Below are 26,614 nucleotides of genomic sequence, written 5' to 3' on the forward strand. Positions count from 1 at the left end.
ATATTGATGGTTCCACCCTGCAGGAAGTACCTTAGGGTCATGATTGGCCACAACCATTACCCTGAAGAGTAGAGCCCAGTACTGGTATCTGTTGCACTGAGGATATTCACTAACGTGCATGTAGTAGTGATAGAACACTTAAGGAAATCTTGGTGTGTACCCTTACATGGAAAATTAACTGGAGGAAATATTGTCCACTCTTAAAATCTGTTCATCACATGCTTGGTCTGTTCCCTAAGCCTTAAAGTCACTAGAGTTCACTCTGCTTCGTCACATCCATCCTGTTTAGTGATGTCATACTTAACTAAATATTGAGAGACACTCAATGGCTGATAAATTACACTTCTCTATAGCTGGGTAGCAGCAAGTCCTAAAGAGAATTTTAAGGACAATCAGTTTCAGCTTTTGCTTCAGTATAATTCACTTAATAATTTTTCATTTCACTTCATCTATTAAAGAAATTCTTATAAATAAGCCTTTTTACTTCATAGCCAGCCCACTTCTTGAATGAAATAAAAATGTTGCCATATTGCCTGGATTTTAAAATTCTTCAGTGTAGACATCGCCTAAACCCCTGATAAATGGTCTCCGAATGAGTCTGGCCTGACACTGTCTCTCAAAGGGCCAAAAATCTTTGACAGCTAGGGGAGTCCCGGTCTCTTGCCTGGAGAGTCCCAATCTCTTGCCTAGAGAGTGGAGGTCCAATAGTAGAAATCCAGTCATGGAAATGTTCAGAGAAGCAGAACTACAGGAGGATGTAAATATCCCTTTCTGACTTGCATTCTTTTCCAGTAGCATACAAATAGCTATGATATCAGCACAGTGGTATTACTGTGTCAAACAGGAGGAGAAATGGTGTGGCTGGATAAAAGTTAAAACACAAATGTTATCAGAATACTACAGAGGAAATAGAGCTGTTCGTTTAAATTTTTATGTATTAACACACCACTTCTTACCAGTCTTCACAATTGACACACATGGACAGCAGTAAAACTTGATATTAACTAAATAAGTTTTTTACCCTGTTGAAATACAGCTAACAGTTTGAGGCAGCTGTATACAGTCATATGACCTCTCAGAGCAAACAGATCTTTGAAAGAGACATTTTGAAACCAACTGAAAATGGACCAGTCAAGGTTTCTCTCTAACAGTTGAACAAGGCATAACATTCAGTTCCATCATCTCTGGGAGGGATGCGCAACTGATGTTGAGTTGAGGTGGTGGTTTGTGAAGCATTTATTTAAAAATAGTTTGATTTTGTGTTCTAAATTGCTGTCACAGGAGTTTGTCTATCTAGTTTATTTGCTCCTATATAAAACCTCTTTGTAAAATTGGTCCACTTGGAAGTCCCCAATAGTCCAATATTTTTTTCTTCAGTTAAGAGTCATTTGAGAGTGGTGATCTGGATACTTCGTGTAAAGTTCACATACTCTTTAAGTGCCTCCGTTAAAAGGGTAACACAGGAAAAAGTGTTTACTTGTACATTCCCAGAACCTCAATACACCTTGTAAGAGAATTTGGGGGCTTTTAACTTCGGCAGTATATCCTTTTTAAAAAACAGTGAATACAAGTCTGTCTGAAATTCAGTTTTGAGCTTCTGTTTTCTAAATTGTGGAGTAGTCTAATATCTTTGGTTTCTTTAATCTTGTATTTTGGTCCACAGGCAGAGTTTCGTGAAGAAGATACCTTTTACATATTCAACCATGTAGATATTAAGATATTCTACCATGTTGTAGAAAAGGAGGCGGTAGGAGCAAGACTAGTAGCTGCTAAACTTGAACCAAAAAGGTGAGTGCATTTAAAATGGATTTTTAAAATTACTTGCTAAACAAATGCTTTAGGGTCTATAACAAGAACTAAGTGAGTGCTCTAGTCCAGTTTGTATTTAAAACTGGGCTTGTTAAACTTGGAAATCCATAGCAACCTGAGTATCAACCACAGGAAACTTATTCCACATTATGGACCTGTTATAGGTGCAGGGCATATATATATGAAGTTCAAATTGGCTTTCCTGGTAACCAAGGTGACCTGCCCTCATGTGTTCTAATGCAGTAGGTCATTCTACTGATGAGGAACCTTAATCTGCTGTTTCTGCCTCCAGCGCATTGAAAACATCCCATGGTAGTGGTATACTCCCAGTGTGGGATTCTCCATTTGCCAGTTGGCAGGGGGTGAAGCGAGGTTGCATTTTATTGTATGATTGAACACATTACTCCTGCTCTGGACACTGGTGAATCAGTATAGTTCAACTTTCGACATCTTAAGTGTTAGTCTAATACAGTGGTACCTCCTTGCCTCCTCTACACTAGTTTAATTTTCCTGTTTTCTATGAACAGCAGTATGAAAAAACGTGTTTCAATTCTATGACCTTCCCACAACTTAGTGTTCTCTTCTTCTTTCCCTGGTTTATTTTTGTTGCTTTCTTTTTCTCTCTTAATATAATGGAGCTTGCTGCCTTGCAGATTAAATACTTATATATAAATTTTATTTATATTTTGTTCTTGGCCACCTAACTGTTTTGACAGCAAAGTTAGGAAGTCCTATCTTGTACAACATAACATTCCTTTCTATTTTCTATTCAGAAAAATAGAATGTTTTGTAAACCTTAACCTCCGTGTGAAAGAGTAAAGAAATGATAGCATGTAATCTTCAAACTTTTGAGTCAGTTTAGCAAAACAGTTTTTAGGTAGTAAAAAGTACCACACTTGTGTATGTATATACTCGCTCCTTGCAACTGCTGTAACTTATTTATTGTTAAAGTTTTGGTTTAAAATCTGATTTGAAAGAAGAATCCTAAATGAATTTGATAATTGAAGATCTTTAATATTACAAAGTGTGTAACATTAAATTAATGTTCTTGGAAGACTGATAATTGGATAAATTTATAAGATATTATGTAAATATCTGTATATATTTTTCTTCCCACAGCTTCAAACATACAGATATAGATAACCCTGACTGCTCAGGACTACCCATGGGTATAAGTAACAAGGCTAATGGGGAGATCAAAATTGTTTACACATACTCAGTTAGCTTTCAGGTGAGTGTTTTTCTGTTTTGGAGGCCTCACTCTATCAGATTGCTTACATTGATATTTTAGGAGTTCTAAAAGATGAGTGGCTAAAATTACTCCAAAATAATTACTCTTTTCAATAAAATGGTTCAAAAATAAAACTCCTTTCAGGTTAGGATCTTGTCTTTCATTGAGATTTTCATAGCTGACTAGGGGATTTATCTACCCAACTCCCATTAATTTAAATAAGAACATAAGAATGGCCATACCGGGTCAGACCAAAGGTCCATCTAGCCCAGTGTCTGTCTACTGACAGTGGTCAATGCCAGGTGCCCCAGAGGGAGTGAAGCTAACAGGCAATGATCAAGTGATCTCTCTCCTGCCATCCGTCTCCATCCTCTGATGAACAAAGGCTAGGGACACCATTTTTTACCCATCCTGGCTAATAGCCATTTATGGACTTAGCCACCATGAATTTATCCAGTTCCCTTTTAAACATTGTTATAGTCCCAGCCTTCACAACCTCCTCAGGTAAGGAATTCCACAAGTTGACTGTGCGCTGTGTGAAGAAGAACTTCCTTTTTATATGTTTTAAACCTGCTACCTATTAATTTCATTTGGTGACCCCTAGTTCTTGTATTATGGGAATAAGTAAATAACTTTTCCTTATCCACTTTCTCTACATCACTCTTGATTTTATATACCTCTATCATATCCCCCCTTAGTCTCCTCTTTTCCAAGCTGAAGAGGCCTAGCCTCTTGAATCTTTCCTCATATCGGACCCTCTCCAAACCCCTAATCATTTTAGTTGCCCTTTTCTGAACCTTTTCTAGTGTTAGAATATCTTTTTTGAGGTGAGGAGACCACAGTTTTCGAGATGTGGGCGTACCATGGATTTATATAAGGGCAATAATATATTCTCAGTCTTATTCTCTATCCCCTTTTTAATGATTCCTAACATCCTGTTCGTTTTTTTGACCACCTCTGCGCACTGCGTGGACATCTTCAGAGAACTATCCACGATGATGCCAAGATCTTTTTCCTGACTCGTTGTAGCTAAATTAGCCCCCATCATATTGTATAGTTGGGGTTATTTTTTCCAATGTGCATTACTTTACATTTATCCACATTAAATTTCGTGTGCCATTTTGTTGCCAGATCACTTCGTTTTGTGAGATCTTTTTGAAGTTCTTCACAATCTGCTTTGGTCTAAACTATCTTGAGTAGTTTAGTATCATCTGCAAACTTTGCCACCTCACTATTTACCCCTTTCTCCAGATCATTTATGAATAAATTGAATAGGATTGGTCCTAGGACTGAACCCTGGGGAACACCACTAATTACCCCTCTCCATTCTGAGAATTTACCATTAATTCCTACCCTTTGTTCCCTGTCTTTTTTAACCAGTTCTCAGTCCATGAAAGGACCTTCCCTTTTATCCCATGACAGCTTAATTTATGTGAGAGCCTTTGGTGAAGGACCTTATCAAAGCCTTTCTGGAAATCTAAGTACACTATGTCCACTGGATCCCCCTTGTCCACGTTTGTTGACCCCTTCGAAGAACTGTAATAGATTAGTAAGACAGGATTTCCCTTTACAGAAACCACGTTGACTCTTGCTCAACCGTTTGTTTTTCTATGTATCTGACAATATTATTCTTAACTATTGTTTCGACTAATTTGCCTGGAATCGACGTTACACTTACCGGTCTGTAATTGCCGGGATCACCTCTAGAGCCTTTTTTAAATATTGGCGTTACATTAGCTAACTTCCAGTCATTGGGTATCGAAGCTGATTTAAAGGACAGGTTACAGACCTTAGTTAATAGTTCCGCAACTTCACATTTGAGTTCTTTCAGAACTCTTGGGCGAATGTCATCTGGTCCCGGTGACTTGTTAATGTTGATTTTATCAATTAATTCCAAAACCTCCTCTAGTGACACTTCAATCTGTGACAGTTCCTCAGATTTGTCACCTACAAAAGCCGGCTCAGGTTTGGGAATCTCCCTAACATCCTCAGCCGTGAAGACTGACGCAAAGAATCCATTTAGTTTCTCCGCAATGACTTTATCGTCTTTAAGCGCTCCTTTTGTATTTTGATCGTCAAGGGGCCCCACTGGTTGTTTAGCAGGCTTCCTGCTTCTGGTGTACTTAAAAAACATTTTGTTATTACCTTGGGGATTGAGAACTAAATTCCCTTGTTGTCTTTGAAAAACTCTCATCTTTCATGTCTGCATGGCTTCACTGTGCAGAAACGTAATCTGCCAAACACTAAGTCAGACCAGTCATGCATTTTCAACAAAGAACTAAAAGTGTGGCAGATACGTCAGGGCTGATGGTTCTCTTCTCCAGCTAGCTCTTAAGGCAGGTCTACACTACAGGCTTAAGTCAACCTAAGTTATGCAACTCCAGCAACGTGAATAGTGTAGCTGGAGTTGATGTAGCTACAGTTGACTTACTGTGGTGTCTGCACCATGCTGGCTTGATGAGAGAGCTATCAGCGGTCGATTTTAGCAGTTCTTCACTAGACCCGCTAAATTGACCCCCGGTGGATCGGTTGCCACAGCATCGATCCATGGTAATTGTAGACAAGCCCTTAGTTTTCTTTCCTCCCAGGCCTTCTCTCACATGTATAACTGCCAAGAATCAGGCAACTGTTTTATGTTACCTCTGCGCTCCTTTGAGAGCACAAGCACAGCCACAGGAATGTGGCACAAGATATGGCTTTCAATGTAACCTATTGAAGGAAGGTTCTGCAAAGTATTGGAATGTTAAGGATTTCTAAGGTTCCTTTTACTGTGGTGTGTAAGAGCTAATAAAATAGAGAGGGATTGCTGGGAAGACTAGAGATCATCATTATCTTCACATATTAATCATCTTAAATAAGCATTTGTCAAGTTTCATTTTTCTAGCCTTAAATGCCTCTGTTTGGAGTCTTCCCAAATGCATACACCTTTATGCATTGAAATAGGCAACTATCACTATGTCATGCTGTGGATATCTATTTTAGAATCTTGGAAAAATAAGAGTCAACTTTTTTTAATTTTTGTATTTTCAGCTATTTAGTTTTTTAAAAAACTAGCTATACCAATTTTTTTCTAAGAGCAGCATAATACCTTGGTATATTATACCACTGCCTGATTGAATAAATGTGCTTAAACAAATCTGAGTTCCTTTAAAATTTACACAGCTGGTTGCAGGGTTTAGTTCAAATATGGTGAAATGAAGCTGTATATGGAAGTGAATCCTTGTTCTTTAAAATTTAGTTGAAACGTGTTTTCTGTACCCATTACACATACCATTTTCCACGAGCTTCATGGAGATACATATATAATTAATATAAATTAATAATATTCTAATAATGTAGAAATATATGCTCTCTTAAATGGCCAGGTTGGAAATAAAACCCACAAGAACTTTGAAGATGAGGACGAACACTTGGTTTGTCAGAGTACAATATAAACAAATGTATTGGATCATTCTCACCATATATGTAAACATTCTGATGTTCACTTGGTACAGACTATAAATCAGTAGTTCTCAAACTTTTGTGCTAGTGACCCTTTTCACATAGCAAACCTTTGAGTGCGACCCCCTTATAAATTAAAAATACTTTTAAATATATTTAGCACCATTATAAATGCTGAATACAAAGCGGGGTTTGGGGTGGAGGCTGACAGCTCCTGACCCCCTGTAATAACCTCGCGACCCCCTGAGGAGTCTTGACCCCCAGTTTGAGAACCCCTGCTATAAATGAGCATTCAAATTTGAACTTGAAGTAAATTTTATGCTTATTTTTAAAAAGCTGAAAAACACATTTTCTGCTCTCTTCCTAAGAGTTTTAAACATTTTGGCCAGGAATGCTTGATCAGGGCTGAAACTTAATGTATAGAATTGTCAATGAGGCATTCTCAGACTTTTGCCATTAGTATGGCTTCCCTGGTTTTTTTGTGTATGTTTTTTAAACAAAGGGGTTCTTTTAGTGTCAAGAGGCACGTGTTTTGCACTCGTTACAAATGGATAGTTTTAAGTTTTGTAGGATTAGTCCATAATACTGTTTTTGAAATGGCTCAGGTCATTGTTGAAAAGCTAACTGAGAATCTTATTACTTGGAAATTTGTATTTGAGACAGGTAGATTTATCTGGTGTATTTTAAATATGTGCCATGTGTTAAATAAGACAGGTCCTAAAACCAATCCCTGAGGAACTCAACTACTAACCTGCTTCTAGCCTGAGAGGTCACCTTTCAGCATGACCAATTATGGTATAACCAGTTCTTTATCCACCTTTCAATTAATTCCCATCTTCTCCAGTTAAACTAAAATTTCCCATGTGGTAGTGTATCAGATGCTTTACTGAAGTCCAGGTAGATTAGATCTACTTCATTTCCTTTGTCTAAAAAAATTAATTATCTTCTCATGATAGGAGATCAGGTTGGTCTGGCACGATCCACCTTTTGTAAAACCATGTTGTACTTTATCCCAATTACCATTCACTTCTATGTCCTTAACTACTGTCTCTTTCAAAATTTGTTCTAAGACCTTGCATGCAATTGAGGTCAAACTAACTGGCCTGTAGTTTCCCGAGTCACATTTTTCCCTTTCTTAAAAATAGGAACTATATTAGCAATTCTCCATTCATGGGGTATGACCCTGAAGTGTATAGATTCATTAAAAATCCTTGCTAGGGTTTGCAATTTCATGTGCCAGTTCCTTCAATATTCTTGATGGAGATTATTCAAGCCCCCTGAGTTAGTCCCATTAAGATGTTTGAGCTTGACTTCCACTTCAGATGTGGTAATTTCTACATCCATATCCTCATTTCCATTATCCGCTCTGCCACTACCTCTAAGATCTTCATTAATCTTACTGAAAACTGAGGCAAAGTATTTGTTTAGGTATTGGGCTGTGCCTAGATTATCTTTAATCATAGAATATCAGGGCTGGAAGGGACCTCAGGAGGTCATTTAATCCAACCCCATGCTCAAAGCAGGACCAATTCCCAACTAAATCATCCCCGCCAGGGCTTTGTCAAGCCTGACCTTAAAAACCTCTAAGGATGGAGATTCCATGACCTCTTTTGGTAACCCATTCCAGTGCTTCACCACTCTCTCTGAGTGAAAAATTTTTTCCTAATAGCCAACCTAAACCTCCCCCACTGCAACTTGAGACCATTACTCCTTGTTCTGTCATCAGGTATCACTGAGAACTGTCTAGATCCATTCTCTTTGGGAACCCCCTTTCAGGTAGTTGAAAGCAGCTATCAAATCCCCCCCATTCGTCTCTTCTGCAGACTAAACAATCCCAGTTCCCTCAGCCTCTCCTCATAAGTCATGTGCTCCAGCCCACTAATCATTTTTGTTGCCCTCCGCTGGACTCTTTCCAACTTTTCCACTTCCTTCTTGTAGTGTGGGGCCCAAAACTGGACACAGTACTCCAGATGAGGCCTCACCAATGTCAAATAGAGGGGAGTGATCACATCCCTTGATCTGCTGGCAATGCCTCTGCTTATACATCCCAAAATGCCATTAGCCGCCTTGGCAACAAGGGCACACTGTTGACTCATATCCAGCTTCTCGTCCACTGTAACCCCTAGGTCTTTTTCTGCAGAACTGCTTCCTAGCCATTCAGTCTCTAGTCTGTAACAGTGAATGGGATTCTTCCGTCCTGAGTGCAGGACTCTGCACTTGTGCTTGCTGAACCTCATCAGGTTTCTTTTGGCCGAATCCTCTAATTTGTCTAGGTCCCTCTGTATCCTAGCCCTACCCTCCAGCATATCTACCACTCCTCCCAGTTTAATGTCAGCATCTGTCAGTTTTATCAGTTTTGCAACAAAAATCTTCAAAAGCAGACTCCAAAGAGAGACTACTGAACTCAAATTAATATGCAAATTAGATACTATTAACTTCCACCCTCTCCTCAGTGGTTAGCAGTCCCACTTCTTGTTTTCTTATGGCTATAGAACCTTTTACTATTGGTTTTAATTTCCTTTGCAGGGTTCAACTCTGCTTGGCTTTTGATCATCATGATCTCACCTTCGTTCTCCCTCTCTAGGACCAGGCAGAATCCCACTGAAGATCACTTGAGCCTCCATTTCCTTAAGTGTTTTCCCCAGCTTGGCATAGTCTCGCTTGATACATTCCAGCGAGAATTTAGCTGTATCATTTGTTCTCACATGAAGGACTATCAACGGATTCTTTCCTGCTCCCTTTAGGATCCTCTTCAGCCTCAGGTCCACATCCTGTATCTTAGCTCCTAGCAGACGGCACACCCTTCTGTTCTCTGGATCAGCTCTGGTGACAGGCCTGTCTATTCTTAGGGAGTCTCCAATCACTTAGACTTGCCTTTTCCTGGTGATGGTGTGATTCTCCAGCCTTCCTCTTGTTCTTTCTGGCTGCAAGTTCTCGTCTTTTATTCTCCCTTGCAAGCTTCTGCGAGTCGTCCTGTATCCTCCTAGGGTTCTGAGCTCTGGGTATTTCCATTGGCTCTTCCCCTCTTCTTATAGAATTAGCCACTTGTGATAGGTTCCCCCCTCAGCTCTGGGGTAACACCTGGGGCTGGGATACCACTGAACCTGCTTGACCCACCAGCCTGGGCTCCCTTTCACCCTGTAAAGCTGTGGCAAGCAAATTGAAAGGCTCAGCTAAGGATTTGCCCAGTACTCAAGTGCGCGCATCTCTCTAGAGAATAAACCCAAAATTATACCATCTTGCACTGCACAGAGAACTACACAGCGCAAGCTCATGAAATTCACCACCTCCCTCAGTGAGGAGAATATACACAGTTTTCTGCTCCCAGTTAGAATTTCCCCACACACTAGTTTTAAGACAAAACAAAAGCAGGTTTATTAACTACAAAAGATAGATATTTTTTTTAAGTGATTATAAGGGATAGCAAACAGATCAAAGATTTCACAGCAAATAAAACAAAACACAATCTAAAATGAATATTCTAAAGGAATTGGTTACAAGTAGCAAATTTGCACCCTAAATGATGTTTTAGGCAGATTGCAGAGACTTGCTTGCAGCTTAAAACTCCAGATACTCTTTTCACAGATCAGACACTTTCTAGCCTGGGCTCAGTCTCTTTGTTCCTCGAGTGTTTCCGGAAACCTTCTCTCTTGGACAGGGAGTTAGCGAAGAACGAACCACGGTGATGTCACTTCGCTGCCTTAAATAATTCTTCCATATGGCGGCACTCCTTTGTTTTCCAGTTTGGTCCTCACCCCCGGTCAGTGGAAAAATAGAAGTAGTATCATGGAGTCCAGTGCCAGGTGACTTGGTTACATGACCCTGCAGCCCTAACTCAGAGGCTGTTTATAGCATCCCCAGGAAGACTTCTCAGTGAGTGATTAGTATCTTCAAAGGCCTATTGTTTTCACTAATGGCTCTTCTTAGCGAGACATCTAGACTGATTGCATTCTGCCTAGTGGGTGTTCCCCAGTTGTAAACCAATTTTGTAATAGATGCCTAGACAGTATTCCTAATTTCAGGTATCGAAATGATAGATGCATACAAATAGGATAATCATATTCAGTAAATCATAACTTCTCCAATGATATCAGATGCCTATTTTGTATAAAATACATCATAGTTATACCATAATAATAATATCTCTATGAAAAATATGGGGGCATAATACCACAATGCTCTTCTCTTCTTTGTCTTCCCACTTTCTCTTACTGCCTGCTGTCCCCCTTCTTCATTCTCCAACTCAGAACACCTGTTCTTGAGCTCTATTTCTCCTTCACTTTGCTTGGTTCTCATTGTCACGTGCTTGCACTAGCCACTTTCCTTACCCAGCAGTCTCCCCTCAGAGTTCTTCAGTTCAGCTTGCATCTGCAAGTCTTGACCTTTTTTCCTTCAGCCTTCTTCCTCACCTCGAATCCCCTTTGGAACTCAATGATAGTTTCCACCTGCATCTTTGAAACTCAGATTTTCTCTTCCATCAGCTCTGTCAGGTGGCGCTCCATACAAATGAAGCTTTTTTCAGGTACCCGCTCTAGGATCATGTACATCCCGCAGCTTCCACATCTGGTCATCTTCATTTTCTCTTCCATTGCTTGGGTCACAACCACTGCTGCCTCTGTGTCTGTCATAGCCTTCCCCCTTAAAGTCCTCTCAGGGGTTAAAAAAGAAAAAGCCAAACAAAACCCAAACAATAAAACCTTGAATAGGAAAACCAGGTGACTTTGTACTCTGAGCTATAAATTGAAGGTTTTATTAGTTATGGCTTGTCAGATCATTTATATAGCCACCTATGTTTTATATAGTTCTTTTCAAAAAGTGAAACTCTTGTGAAAAAAGATCCTCTGAGGACCTTATGGTGCCAGAACATTCAATCTAAAAATGTTCAGATGAAGTTTGTACACAGAAAACAAATTTGTTTCTTAACAAACTTATATAATGTTTCATTTTCAGGAAGAAGAAAAGATAAAATGGGCATCCAGATGGGATTATATTTTGGAATCCATGCCACACACCCATATTCAGTGGTTTAGGTGAGAAGAAAGCTTTAGCCTTCAACTATTACATACTAGACCTTTTTTTGGAGCAATAGATGTTGGTTTTTGACAGAGGATTTTTTTTTTCCTTTATGTAGCATCATGAATTCCTTGGTGATTGTCCTTTTCCTGTCTGGGATGGTAGCTATGATCATGTTAAGGACACTACATAAAGACATTGCAAGATATAATCAGATGGATTGCACTGTAAGTCTGGCCTTTCTAAAAATCACTATTCTGTGGTGGGGGGTAGAATGTAAATTTGTACAGCTTAAATTTCTTCTATTGAATGGGTAACTGCTGTGTTAATACCCGTCATTCTTGAATTCACATGTTAGCTAGTGTTCATCTAGGTTTCGTGTGTGTATATAAGACTTTAAATAACACAGGATCAGTCTTCTTGAGCAGTGTTCCTGAAACTGGGGTTGCTGCTTTTGTAGGGAAATCCCCTGGCGGGCTGGGCCGGCTTGTTTGCCTCCTCATCTGCAGGTCCGGCCGATCGCGGCTCCCACTGGTTGCGGTCTGCTGCTCCAGGCCAATGGGAGTTGCTGGAAGTGGCGCAGGCTGAAGGCTGGACTTGCGGAATGGGCAGGTAAACAAACCAGGCTGGCCCGCCAGGGGCTTTCCCTACACAAGCGGGGACCCTAGTTTGAGAAACACTGTTCTTGAGGAATCATTTGCTGTTATAGAATTTGAGATTGGGGCTGGAACTTCCACTGCTCCAAGATACAATCTTATAGATGAAAGTTAGGTCCTTCTCTGAGAGACTGCAACTTGTCTGAGCCATGTTGCCTTCCTTGTAAATCTTATTTCTTCTTTGAGTGCTATTCCCTATGTATATTTCACACATGGGTATGCCTGCACGATATGTGCTTGAGTCTGGAAGTTTTTCCAAGCAGTATCCGTTGACCCACACATGCACAGTATCTTTCCTCGTGTTCCCGTCCGAAAGTATAAGGGACAATGACAACACCACTCCAGTTCACTCTTACTGCCACATGACCTGAGTTGGAACCCTGTCCTCCTTCACTACTCTTACCTATAAAAGAGTGCTTGTAGATATTGTGAATAGTTATCCTGCAGTTTAGACTTCTTAGTGTACATAGTATAATATAGTGTAGAAGTTCCCCTCCTGTGCCCCCCAATCTGAGGGAACTGCTTTTTCACTGGGGGCACACATCTCGGTGAAGTGGGGTACACATCTCTGCGAAGTGCAGCATCTGTAAGTCCTTCCTGCCAAGAAACTAGAGCTCAAGCTGAGGAAGCACCTGGTAGAAGAGGCTCTGTGGCCCCAGTCTGATCCTGGCCAGGGAGATACCTCTCCTCCCTCCCTCCCTCCCTCCATACAGTGGCATCAGCAGTGCAACTTTTGAGTACAAGCCATGGAGCAGAGCCATCAGCACTGAAGCCCAAGGACTCAGGTTACAGGGCTCCCCATGAGAGCAAGAGATACTCTCATAGGCATAAGGGCAGATCTCCACAGCTCCAAATTGGGTGAGGTGTGGCATATGGATCCAACAGAACTGGTGCCAAAGGTCCCCCGGCTGGTGAGTAAGGCAAAGGAGAAAAGGGATCCCATGCTACCAGGACACAAACAGGCTAACTCCATCCACTGGTGTGGGCCTTGGTGGACCATCAGTACTGCCTCGAATATATAGAGACTGGCCAACTCCAACGGTCACACCAGATCCCTCCAGTGTCTTGATAGGAACCCTGCAGACTGTGGCCATATGGAGACTTTTCTGGCACCAGAAGAGGTCTTCGTCCCTTTCTTGCAGTCTCTGCTTCTGTAGGTCCCAATGGTTCTCAGGGAGGTTCCTACCCTGGAAGGTGAACTACTGTAGCAGGAGAAGCCCCTTGCCTGTCCATCAGGCAGGAGCCCGTCGGTACTGACATTTCCACTGTTTCCAATGGCATAATCATCATACTTGGAGGAGTCAGAGGAAATAGCCCCACTGATGTCTACGGTACAGTACAGGAGCTCAGACAGCTGCAGCAACCCTATCTGCCTGGCTGTGGCCCACCCTCTCCGCCTCAGTGATGCCTGTTATCGCTACCTATGGGGACCACTGTACCCAATGGATCCCTCTTCTGTACTGGGCCCCTGGGACCATTATAACAGGTGCCTGGTATCATTGCAAGAGTTTTACTGCTCTTCCTCTTCTTGCCAGCTGGTTCCATTGGTGTACAAGGAGGAAGCTGTTGAGCTGATAATGCTGGTTCCAGGCAGAGCTGCCTCATTGCTGGATAATGCTGTCATTCTGTTGCCATTCTTTCAGCCAGAGGAGCACTGGCAATATCAAGATCTACTGCAATGAGTGCCTGGTGACCTGCAAATTCCATTGGAGAAGGTTCAATACCATCTCCAGCACATCTTACAGCCACAGGGACCATACAGGGTGGCCCTTCCCATCAACGAGGCCATACTAGAACTGACCAGAATGGTTTGGCACACACCTGCATTGTATGCCCCCACCCTGAAGTGAGCCGAGGGACTCTCTTTATTTTGTGCTGGCCAAAGGAGCTGATTTTGTCTTCACACACCCTGCTCCTAATACACTGGTGCAAGTAGCTGTAGAGAGAGCTCAGCAATACCTGAAGAAGTCCACTGCATCAGATAAAGGATTGAAGAGGCTGGATCTCCTGGACAGGAAGATCTCCTCTGCAGGCCTTTGTATAACCAGCTACCAGGTATTTAACTTTAATATCTACATCAGACAGGTGGAGTTTAAGACAAACTCCCTGGGGAAGATCAGGCCCAGTTCCAGTCCCTGGACAAGGGAAGGCTGGTGGCAAAGGTGGCTCTCCAGGTTGCAGTGGATACTGCAGTGATACTGCATCCCAGTCCTTGGCCACAAGGCTAGTCATACTCAGAGATTCTTGGTTCCAGTCATTGGGCTTCCCAAGAGAAGTCCAAAATACTATTTAGGACCTCCCTTTCAATAAGTCTAATCTGTTCAATGACAGAATAGTTGGGTCTCTAATTCCCTAAAGGACTCGAGATCCACCCTGAGGTTCTTGGGGATCTACACTCCAGCTCAAGGCCATCCTTAGGGTTTATAAGGCCCTATGCAGTATTAAACTGGTGCCCCTATACCCAATGGCAGCCTAGCCTCGCATGTGTATTTTAGATAAGGGTGGTCTTTTGAAGGATTTATTTAAAAATCTATGTCTGAAGATCCAAGCATTTAAGGCTAAAGATTAATATTCAGATTGTGCATCTAAAAATCTGTGCAGGGTTTTTTGAGGTGACTTTATAATCTTCAGCAACACACTAATGAAATAGTTTAAAATTTGCTTTAAAAATAAGGTCCTGTAGACTAGCATGTTCTGAGTAAATATTACAGCAATGCTCAACTGTTTTTTGTCAGTAAATTCAGAAATGGACAGCATCTACCTGGGGGTTAGCAAATGCCTGTTAAATGGCTTCATTATCACTTGAATGGTTCTTTAACAGCTTCAGTGTTGTGCTAATAGGCTGGCAGTCTGGACACCTTTTTTCATTTTTAAGTTCTAGATCCCCTCCAGAGGAAGACTCACCAAGCTACAGCAGCCAGCTGTGATAGAATCCTGCAGGAAGGATCAGAACACAGATGGGAAGAGGTGGGAGGGTGGACACTAAGACCCAGGGGTGCCCCAAATTTTCGGGTACTCTACAAAGTTGTGTATGCCTAAGAAGGGCCCTGCTCCAGCCCCCCAGGAGAAAAGAACTTGAAAAAAGAGTTCTTCAGACCATGACTATCTTCCTCCTATCCCTCCTCCTACCAAAATCCACTGGAACTTCCTTGCAAGTGACCAAGATCCCAGAGAGCCTGTTTCTCAGCTCCAACCACTATCACATCTTCCATGTACTCTCAGCCACAGGCCAAAAGTCACTTCTGATGTATAGTCTGAGACCTAGGCACCACCACCAATGCCACCTACTTTGCCACACATCTTTGGTGACTGCTTCACCACCTTTGCTCACAGTTGGAGCAGGATCACCATGGACAGTTGGATTCTGGAGATTATCTATCATGGATACTCCACAGAGTTCCTTTCCTCCTCACAATCCTTCCTCCCCTCCCCCAGGAACCCCTTGTGACAGTTTGGATCACAGAAACCCCCTTGGGAGCTGCCACCTGATGTGCTGAGACTACCTCTGAGCCTGTTTTCCCTGCCATCTTGGGACTTCAGTGCCCTGCCTGGCTTGAGCCAGACACATTAGCCTGCTACAAACACAGGCCCAGGTCTGAACAGTGTCCCCTAAAAGCTGCAGGCTTAACTGAAAACAGTGTAATAAGTGCTCCTGTCTCCAGCACTCAGATAAGCAACTCCCAATGGGGTCCAAACCCCAAATAAATCCGTTTTTATCCGTAAACTCATAAATTGTTCGCCCTTTATAACAGCTGTTCTCCCCCCGCACCCCATATTAATACATACTCTGGATTAATTCGTAAGTAAAAAGTGATTTTATTAAATACAAAAACTAGGATTTAAGTGGTTCCAAGTAATAACAGACCGAACAAAGTGAATTACCAAGCAAAATAAAATAAAACATGCAAGTCTAAGCCTAATACAGTAAGAAAACTGAATACAGATGAAATCTCACCCTCAGATTTTCCAGTAAGCTTCTTTTACAGACTACCCTCCTTCTAGTCTAGGTCCAGCAATCACTCACACCTGTGTAGTTACCGTCCTTTGTTCTAGTTTCTTTCAGGTATCCTTTGGGGGTGGAGCAGCTACTTCTCGAGCCAGCTGAAGACCAAATGGAGGGGTCTCCTAGGACTTTATATAGTTTCTCTCTTGTGCGTGGAAACTCCTCCCTCCCCCTATGTAGAATCCCAACTACAAGATGGAGTCTTGGAATCAGATGGGCAAGTCACATGTCCATGCATGACTTAGTTCTCTACAGGGGCGTTCCCAGGAAAGCTCAGATGTGGATTGGCATCTATCAATGTCCATTGTTAACCAAGTTCTCCCAATTACTTGAATAACCCCTTCACCCTATGTTGACCAAAACTGCGTTAGGTGCTTTCTACAGCAAACATTTTAAAAACAAGCATAGAGCCAACTCTCATAACTTCAGATATAAAAATGATGCATGCATATTAATAGGATGAATACATGCAGAAGAACATAACCTTTGCAAAGAGATGTTATATGGCATGTCTAGCATAAAATATATTCCAGTTATATCATATTTACACTCATAAGCATATTTCTTTAAAGCATTATGGGGTGCAACATCACAGTCCCTCCAACCAATTGATTTTTCAACAAGAAGTGGGCTCCCGACTCCTCAGAGGTGTGATAGACTCCTGCCTCAATACCAGGGAAGAGGGTTCTAATCCCCATATTTCCTCATCTCCAAAAAGGGCGGAGGGGAGAGGCCTCTCTTGACCCTTCAACAGCTCAATATTTTCATTAGGAAGCTGAAATTCAGGATAATTACACTGGCATCCGTATTCTCCTCCCTTCAGAAGGGAGTGTGGTATGCATCTTTTATGTCTAGAACTGCAGATTTTCCCTATTGACATTCAACCATCACGAGGAAGTTCCTATCGTTCAGAACTGGACAGCAGCACTACCTGTTTCCCTTCCTCCCCTTTGGTCTTGCGACAGCACCACGGACTGTCATAAAGCTGTTTGCGATAATAGTGACCCAGATGTGACATCAGGGACATATTGGTGTTCCCATGCTGGACGACCGGCTTCTAGTAGGACAATCCCAGCAAGAATTTGCCTTCACAATAGTTTCTTCGGTGCCTCCTTTACCTACTTATGTATTTGTATAAATGAAGAAAAGTCCATTTTGTCACCCACACAGACAACTACATTTCATGGGAGCAAGGCTGGACTCTGTCATGGCACAAGCTTTCCTTCCATTGGAAGATGTTGTACAATGGGCAGCCTGATCGCTCACATTACCCGCAAGTTCCTCACTGTGGTGCGTCAATTCCTTTCCCTCTCGGGCCATGTGACTGCATGCACCTATAACCTGGTCTACACTACGCGTTTATACCAAATTTAGCAGCGTTAAACCGATTTAACCCTGCACCCGTCCACACAACGAAGCCCTTTATATCGATATAAAGGGCTCTTAAAACTGATTTCTGTACTCCTCCCCGATGAGGGGAGTAGAGCTGAAATCGGTATTGCCATGTCGGATTAGGGTTAGTGTCGCCGCAATTTGATGGTATTGGCCTCCGGGCTGTATCCCACGGTGCACCATTGTGACTGCTCTGGAAAGCAATCTGAAGTCGGATGCACTGGCCAGGTAGACATGAAAAGCCCCGCAAACTTTTGAATTTAATTTCCTGCTTGCCCAGCGTGGAGCGCTGATCAGCACGGTTGGCCATGCAGTCCCAAATCCAAAAAGAGCTCCAGCATGGACCGTACGGGAGATACTGGATCTGATCGCTGTATGGGGAGACAAATCTGTTCTATCAGAGCTTCGTTCCAGAAGACGAAATGCCAAAGCATTTGAAAAAAATCTCCAGGCTATGGTAGACAGAGACCACAGCAGGGGCTCAACACAGTGCTGTGTGACAACTGTAACAGAAAGCCAAAGAATCAAATGGATGCTCATGAGGGAGGGAGGGGGGACTGAGGACTCGAGCTCTCCCACAGTTCCTGCAGACTCCGAAAAGCATTTGCATTCTTGTCTGAGCTCGCAATGCCTGAAGGGTCAGAAACATTGTTGCCAGTGGTTCAGGGAATATATCGTCAATTTACCACCACCCCCTTCAAAGAAAAGGGAAGAAAATCATTTTTCACCTCTTTTTAGTGTCACCGTATGTCTACTGGATGCTGCTGGTAGACGGGCTGCTGCAGCGCTAAACAGCAGCATCGTTTCCCCTCCCCTTCTCGGTGGCAGACAGTATGGTACAAAATAACTGATAGCTGTCCTCGTCATCATCCAGTGAGTGCTTCTGGCTATCCCTGGTGAGGTCGGCCGGGGGCACCTGGGCTGAGCTCCTCTTCTCCCCCACCCTTTCATGTCTAATGGAGATTCTGGACTATCATAGCAGCGAGAGGCTGTGCTCCTTTTCCCCCGCTCCACCCTTTAATGAGTAATGGAGATGACCTGCCTGGAATATCATAGCAGCTGGAGGCTGCCTCCCTCTCATTTTATCTCACTAAAAAGTCAGTTTTTCTCATTCCTGCATTCTTTATTACTTCATCACACAAATGGAGGGATAATTGCCATGGTAGCCCAGGAGGGGTGTGGGAGGAGGGAAGCAACGGGTGGAGTTGTTGCAGGGGCACCCCCTAGAATGGCATGCAACTCATCATTTCTGCGGGATATCTGGGGCTCTGACCTGGAGCAGCTGTGCTCTCTGGTTCTCTAGTAGACTTGCCCCATATTCATGGCAGGACTGACTCTATTTTTAGACAAAAGATAAAGAAGGGAATGACCTAGGAAGTTATTTCCCATTTTTGTCCATGCGCCCCGGCTGACCTCAGCGAGGCCAGCCAGGAGCACGCATGACAGCAGCAGACGGTACAATATGACTGGTAACCATCATTGCCAATTTCCAAAGCAGCAGATGGTGCAATAGGGCTGGTAACTGTCTCTGCTACCTTGCAAAGGCAAATGAATGCTGCTGTGTAGCACTGCAGTACTGCGTCTGTCAGCAGCATCCAGTACACATATGGTGACAGTGAAAAAAGGCTAAGCGGGCTCCATGGTTACCATGCTATGGCATCTGCCAGGGCAATTCAGAGAAAAAGGGTGCGAAATGATTGTCTGCTGTTGCTTTCACGGAGGAAGGATTGAGTGACGACATTTACCCAGAATTGCCCACGGCGCTGTTTTTGCATTGGGATCTCAACCCAGAATTCCAGTGGGCGAGGGAGACTGTGGGAACTATGGGATAGCTACGGGATAGCTACTCACAGTGCAACGCTCCAGAAATCGACGCTAGCCTCGGTACATGGACGCACACCGCCAAATTAATGTGCTTAGTGTGGCTGCGTGCACTTGACTTTATACAATCTGTTTTACAAAACCGGTTTATGTAAAATCAGAATAATCCCGTAGTATAGACATACCCTATGTGTCATCTTTTGCCAAGCTCCACCTGCAATGCCTACAGTTCAGGCTCCACTTGACTTATGGGCCGACCAGTGACTTCATCGACTTCAAAATCACCATTCCCTCGAGTTCTCACTTCTCTTGCTTGATAATCAAACTTGACCAAGGTCATGGTGAGGACCCCCTTCAGCCCTCCCATACCGAGGGCCACTTTAGTGACAGTTGCCCCCTTACAGTATGGGGTTCCCACTTCGACTGCCACACAGTCCAAGATACATGGACACCATGGGAAGCCAGGCTGCACATAAAAGTCTTGGAGCTCAGAGCAGTCCACCTAGCCCACACAGCTTTCCTTCCTCTTGTATGATCCCTCCACGTGCAAATCCTATTGGACAATATCACTATGGTGGTATATATAAACAAGGAAGAGCGATGTCTCCTCTTCTCTGCTTGAAAGAAGTTAAATTGTGGAACTAGTGTATCAGAAATTTGGTTACCATAGGTACCTCATATCTCCCAGGTGCTCAGAACTCAGGACAGACTAAGCAGAAGTCTGCATAGACCACAAATGGGAAATACAGAGCACAACATCTTCGTACAGTGGTGTACTGTCCTTTGTGTCCCTGACAAAGTTTCCCATGTGCTGCTCCAGGGGACCATAGGCAGCAACTCTTAGGGTACATTTTCCTGCTTCCCTGGATGGCCAACTCTGTTATGCCTTCTCCCTGCCCCCATTTCCCTCATACCTCTAATTCTCAGGAAGATTTGCCAAGACACAGCCTCCCTCATCCTCTTAGCATCCTATTAGCCCAGACAGTGCTGGTTCTCTGATCTCCTAAGGCTGTCTGTGTGCCTACCCATCAGCATCCACCCATTTCTCGATTTTCTAACACAAGACCACAGGAGGCTCAGGCACCCCAACCTGACCTCACTCTGCCTCATGGTCTGGTATTTGGATCGGTGTTGGACATAGAACACTCCTGCTCTGCCTAGGTCCAGGAGATCCTTAACCACAGCAGGAAGGAATCAACTGGAACATGGTACCAGGATAAATGGTGCCACTTCTCAGTTTGGGTGCACTGCCACCACCATTTCCTTGCCATGGTGGGCGTTCCAATTATTCTCGTATATCTCCTTGCATTAAAAACATTGGGTTTAGCTCTGAGCTCTCTTTGTGTACCCCTAGTAGCACCCTCACCTGGTGGAGGAACACTCATTTTCATGCACCCAATGACAGTTTGTGTTACAAAGGGACCTTCCCACCAGTCATGAAAGCCATGCCCAACTGGGATCTTCACCTCATCTTGTCAACTTTCGCAGACCCGCCCTTCGAACCTATGGCAACATGTGCCATGACCTACCTCTGTGGTGTTCTTAGTAGATATCACTGTAGCCAGAAGGGTCAGTGAGCTTGCGGCCATGATGGCAGGCCCTCCTTATTCCAGGAGGAGACGGTCTCCTTCCAGCTACAACCCAAATTCCTCCTCAAGGTTGGTTGATATGGAATTCAGACAATCAGTTCACTTACCTATATTTTTTTCCTGAAATCTCATGCCTCTCCTGAGTACAAGAAATTGCACCCCGTTGACATCAGACATGCCCAACAGTCTACCTGTAACAAATCAAGCCCATTAGCAAGTCACTAGGAGTCTTTGTCACCATAGCTGAAAGATTGAAGGGCCAAGCCATATTCTCATGGAGAATTTCTAAGTGGGTTTCGGACTCAGGCACATGATCCGCATGTGTACCCACCCAGATAAGGACCATACATCTCTCAGGACCTTCTTGTGAGTAACCTCCTCTTGTAGGTAGGTGTAGGAGGACTCTTACCTTTTTAATTATAAATTTTTCTCTTCATGTTGCTGTGCACAACTTTCAAAGATCATATTTCCAGTCCAAATAATTCAGTAACTCTATGGAAAACCATTAATGGGTAAAAACATTACTATAAAGAATATTTACTACCAAAAAAGTACAGAAATTAAATCTCTTTTGAGATGCTTATATTTAAGATTAATTTACATCATTTCCCTTGTTTTTAGGAATTTGCCTATTAAAAACATTGAGATTCATTTTTAATCAAGGAGACATTTTTTCCAACTTTGAAAGAAAAAAATACAAGTTGCAACTCTTAAAATAGACAGCAAGATTTAAAACTTTTAATTCTCCAGTCATCGAGGGCCAGAGTCTAATATTAAATATGACACTAGTGCATGTCTTCAAAAGCATGATGACACTTTATCAGATTGAAATCTAAATTGTATAAGTTTGCTACTTTGGCAATGGAATTTTTTAAACAGACTAATAACCTTTCTATAATTTCAGATACAGTAGCCAGCTCACTGAACTCATTTCAGTTGAGACGGATCAACCTTGACTCCTTCCACCCTCATTAATGAATAAAATAACTGAACTATTTAAAAAGGAGAGGTCCAGAAAATAGACTTCAGTAAAGCATAAATATTTAGCATAAATATTTAGAACATCTTGCCCTGTTGGTGTCCTTGTCTGTTTTTGCTGAAACTGAAGTTTCTTCGTTTTACATGATTTTGCCAGATCTTTTTTTTTTCTTCAATATTGCTGCTGAAAATCTGGCTGAGACATTCCACTGTTGTAAATTATGTAAAGTGTTGTCTCATTGGGGTTTAACATACTTGAAGTTTATATGCAGAACTGCTGCCTCTTATTACAATATTCCAAGTTTAGGGGAACTGTATTTCAAAGCCTCTCATGATTTGGACCAAACTTGTAAAATTTGCTGTTTTCAAAATGGCTGATCATTTTCCATTATTCATAAGGTCTGGAGTAACAATGGGTCTTCAATCACAATGAACATCACTTGCACATTGCAGCAAGGATGCCTCTGGTAATGATGGCTGCTGTCTACCATTATTTCCAGTGGAACTGATGCTAGACTGCCTTCAGCAAAGATGGCTGTTCTGCTCTGCTCTGTTTTGGAAATTGGTATTGGGGAATGTAGAGGAACACAGTGTAAAGATTGTAGGTAGGGGAAGGAAGTGGTAATAATGGGGGCAAGTGAATGCAGAGTGAGGAATAAAAGCTGAAACCTGCAGGGAGAATGTGAATGGGGATGGAGACTAGGGCCCCAGTCCTGCAATTTGGCTACAATCAGTTGGTATGTGTGAATGCAGTTGTTAGACTGGGGCCTCAGCAGAGCAGGAAAGAGACACAATATTGATGTGTGGGTTTAGAAATAGAGTAGAATGTTATCTGTCCCCCACCCAGTGGTAAGAAAAGTTTCCTTTCAAGTAACTAAGAGGAAGGAGTACATTTTTTTAATGTTGAGTTTTGAACCTGGAATGATGCATACAATTTAGTTAGGGATGAATGATTTCCCCCTAAATAATCAAATCAAAGGGCAGATGGAAAAACTATATAATCTCTTTTCATCTTTCTTTTTTAGGTTGCACATGACTTTTTGAGGGGGGGGGTCTGACCTATGATTTTTGAATGCCTGCACATGTTAATACTGTGTGTGTTGTTTTTTGTTAGTAAATTTGTACTGGTTAGTGCTCTGTATTAATGGCTTATGTATGTTAGGTATCAGATATGATTTAGGCAACTAAATATCATTTTTTTACCAAATAGTATTTTTGAAAGGAGATTTAATGCATTAAATTGGCTATATTTCCTTTTCAGGAAGATGCCCAGGAGGAATTTGGCTGGAAGCTGGTTCATGGAGACATATTCCGGCCCCCAAGAAAAGGAATGCTGCTCTCTGTTTTTCTAGGCTCTGGCACACAGATCTTAATTATGACTTTTGTTACTCTGTGTAAGTGGTGTGGAGCTAGGGGAAGAGTAAATTTTCAAAAGAAAAATAACCTTAACTTCTAATTGAGGGGAGGGATAGCTCAGTGATTTGAGCATTGGCTTGCTAAACCCAGGGTTGTGAGTTCAATCTTTGAGGGGGCCATTTAGGAGTCTGGGGCAAAAATTGGTCCTGCTAGTGAAGGCAGGGGGCTGGACTCAATGACCTTTCAAGGTCCCTTCCAGTTCTAGGAGATTGGTATATCTCCAATTATTACCTTATTACCTAATTTCATACAACTAAATGGAGATGAAAGAAACATTTCTAGATAACATTTAAACTGGAATTGGAAAAATATCTGTATTTCCTGGTTGGTGTATACAGTCAATATGTTTCATAGTAGCATTAAGCTGTATATAGTTACAGGAGATAAATTATACATTAGCTGTAGAAAACTCATGTAATTTTAAGAATCTTCTAAAATTGTGCATCTGTGCTTGTAGTTTTTGCTTGCCTGGGATTTTTGTCGCCTGCTAACCGAGGAGCATTGATGACCTGTGCTGTGGTCTTGTGGGTGCTGCTTGGAACTCCAGCAGGTTACGTTGCTGCCAGATTCTACAAATGTAAGTAAAAGTTATTTAAGATGACAGGTCTTAAGTTCATTAGTCTAAATTATCATCACAGTAGTGGCTTTTTCCCCCTTGTTGTTTGGTATCTGTTTCCCTCAGGACAAAACAAAAAACAGAACAGGTACATGGTTAGATTGTTCAGTGTTTTGAAGCCTGAGAGTAAGCTGCTTAAAAATATTCTCAAAACAGTCTTTTCATAACATGAATTAATTTCATATAAGAAGGAACACATTACGTTTCAGTTAATACTCAGGTAGTGATTTCTGACAGTTTCATAATTTCATTGTTTTCCTACATTATAGAATTACTGTAGTTGCTTTAATTTTTGGTGGGGGGAGGTGATATGTATTTGAAAATACAAAGTTTAGCTTTTACCCCTTCAGTTAATACCTGCCCTCTTCGTCAGGTTGTTGCTTTAGTCAGGGAAATAGATGTCATAGACTCTTTGCTGACTCTGGAGATCTTCCCTCTGGTGTTTTTGTGCCTTATGATGATGAGCTGGCTCTCCATCTCTCAACTGGCCCTGACTGGCCCATTCAAAGTGCTGAAGGAAAGTACATGGTTCTTCCTCTGCCTCAGGGGAGACTTGCTGCAGGGCCAAGAATGCCATTCCATCTAGAGCTTTTCCTTACCTGCCTTATTTTGTTTAAGATATGACTTGCTTATGTCTGACTGGTGCTGAGTCTCTACAGGCACACTTTAGATATTAACACTGGTTTTAGGAAGGCATTTCCCCCCTTATAGAATGGCCTTGAACTTCTTTCATCTTCCAGAAACTATTGTGGAAATAGTGTTTCTCTTGTCTCATTTTGTTACAGTTTATAGGGTGGGTGTTTACTAGTGGTGGTGGTAAATTAATCATTTACTAATCCCATTCCTGACTACAGGATTGCAAGTTGGTTTGAAAGGGACCTGCAGAGTTGTTTAGACCATGAGGCTGGTGCTTCATAGTTGAAAAAAAATTGACTAATCTTTTGTCCAAGTCCTGATTCCCCCTTCAAGAGAAGTTATTTGAGGGGTTATGGCATCAAATCTAATACCATGTACCTAGGGAGGTAGATGGTTAATGGTAGTATCCCCTAATGGGTTTAGTGATGATGAGAGTAACTTGTCAGCCAGTATTTGGATACTCTACTGGACTAGCAAACTGCCAGGGGACTATTTGCTAATTCTAATTTATTCTGTCTGCAATTCTCATCAAATGATGCAATCAGCACAGTGTATCACGTGAACTAAAAGCTGTACATTTATTACAGTATTTGTGTGTGCATATATATTGCTGTAAATTTGCAGAAATATAAAGCTATGTACTGTTTAAAAATATTATGAACTAAACATAAATTTAAACAATTCATTAGAAGACATGAGCCCAAGCTGAGACTAGTTAGTGTTAATAGAAACTAACAGTTCCTACCAAGATGCTAAATAAGAATGGAAACTTAATTAGCCCAATCTAATCGTAATCATACGTGACTCTTGAAATAAAAAAAATTATGACAGAGCTGAAATGAAATTGGCAGCTTTGCTGAATTATAGGATTCGTAGGGACCACTGATGTTGGCTCTTCAATCATTATTGGTAAACTTTATCCAAAATGTTAACTGATCATTCATTTTTTAAAAGATTACTAGCTATAAATTTTGTTTGCATCAGTATGGTTGCGAATATGTAAAAATATCTTGTGGCACCTTGTAGACTACCAGGCATATTGGAGCATAAGCTTTCATGGGTGAATACTCACTTCGTCAAATGCATGTAGTGATGATGAAGTGAGTATTCACCCATGAAAGCTTATGGTCCAATATGTCTGATAGTCTGTAAAGTGCCACAGGACTCTGTCGCTTTTTACAGATCCAGACTAACGCAGCTACCCCTCTGATACTTATACTGCTAGTTTATTCTAATCAAACCTTTGTCTGAATGTTAAATAAGCTAATGTAAGCCTTGAGTGATCAAAAAGTTTAATTCTCTAAAATGATTTGAGTATGTTTTAAATCAAGTTCCTTTTTTAATGCACTAAGTTAAATACACTGTGGATGACTAAGCATCTAATTCTGCTTACCTTACTTATGCAGGTGTTTCTACTTCACATGAAGTTTGGCCCTTATCCATAATGCATTTAGCTTTGTAGGGAGGAGGGGGAAAATGTATATAACAAAATAACAATGTTGACACCTTTTATTTATTTTCCTTTTCATGATTGTAGTATTAAATGTTTCTTTTGATAGGAAGGTATGTAATTGAGGAGCAAAGGAAAAAAGCAGAATCATTTTTCCATAACTAAATATTTAAGTGTAATGCTTTGATCTTAATTTACTAGAGTTCAGATAGTGTTCTGCTGGCCTGCCTAAGTATAACTGTTAAATAATATACTATTAAAATAAACTGTAATCTGTGCACTTAATGCACATTTTGATAGCTATCAAATATTTTAATACAGCTTTTGGTGGTGAGAAATGGAAAACAAATGTCCTGCTGACATCATTCCTTTGTCCTGGGTAAGTGAAAATCTCTAAATGACTATTCATACTTGTTACATTTCTGACATTAGCTAATTTTTAAAGCTTCAGTTATACCTTTAAACCTACTACATCTTCTTTTCATTCCAGAAGCCACGTGAACAGCAAGGTGCATTTGACAAAGACAAATGTGCTAATTGCACACACTTATCTTTTTCTGTAC

At 41.7% G+C, this 26,614-nt stretch overlaps 1 protein-coding gene across 1 annotated transcript in view; it reads left to right on the top strand.

Moving 5' to 3' along the window:
- Window positions 1-26,614, top strand: part of TM9SF2 (transmembrane 9 superfamily member 2) — a 76,320-nt gene that overhangs the window by 25,347 nt on the left and 24,359 nt on the right. Inside the window, exons 6-12 of the mRNA XM_030568018.1 lie at window positions 1,664-1,788; window positions 2,929-3,040; window positions 11,432-11,511; window positions 11,613-11,721; window positions 23,195-23,327; window positions 23,807-23,926; window positions 26,373-26,430. Coding sequence (XP_030423878.1) covers window positions 1,664-1,788; window positions 2,929-3,040; window positions 11,432-11,511; window positions 11,613-11,721; window positions 23,195-23,327; window positions 23,807-23,926; window positions 26,373-26,430 — 737 coding nt within the window. The remainder of the gene's footprint in view (window positions 1-1,663; window positions 1,789-2,928; window positions 3,041-11,431; window positions 11,512-11,612; window positions 11,722-23,194; window positions 23,328-23,806; window positions 23,927-26,372; window positions 26,431-26,614) is intronic.

This window comes from Gopherus evgoodei, chromosome 1 (genome assembly GCF_007399415.2).
Source record: "Gopherus evgoodei ecotype Sinaloan lineage chromosome 1, rGopEvg1_v1.p, whole genome shotgun sequence".
Taxonomy (NCBI): domain Eukaryota; kingdom Metazoa; phylum Chordata; order Testudines; family Testudinidae; genus Gopherus; species Gopherus evgoodei.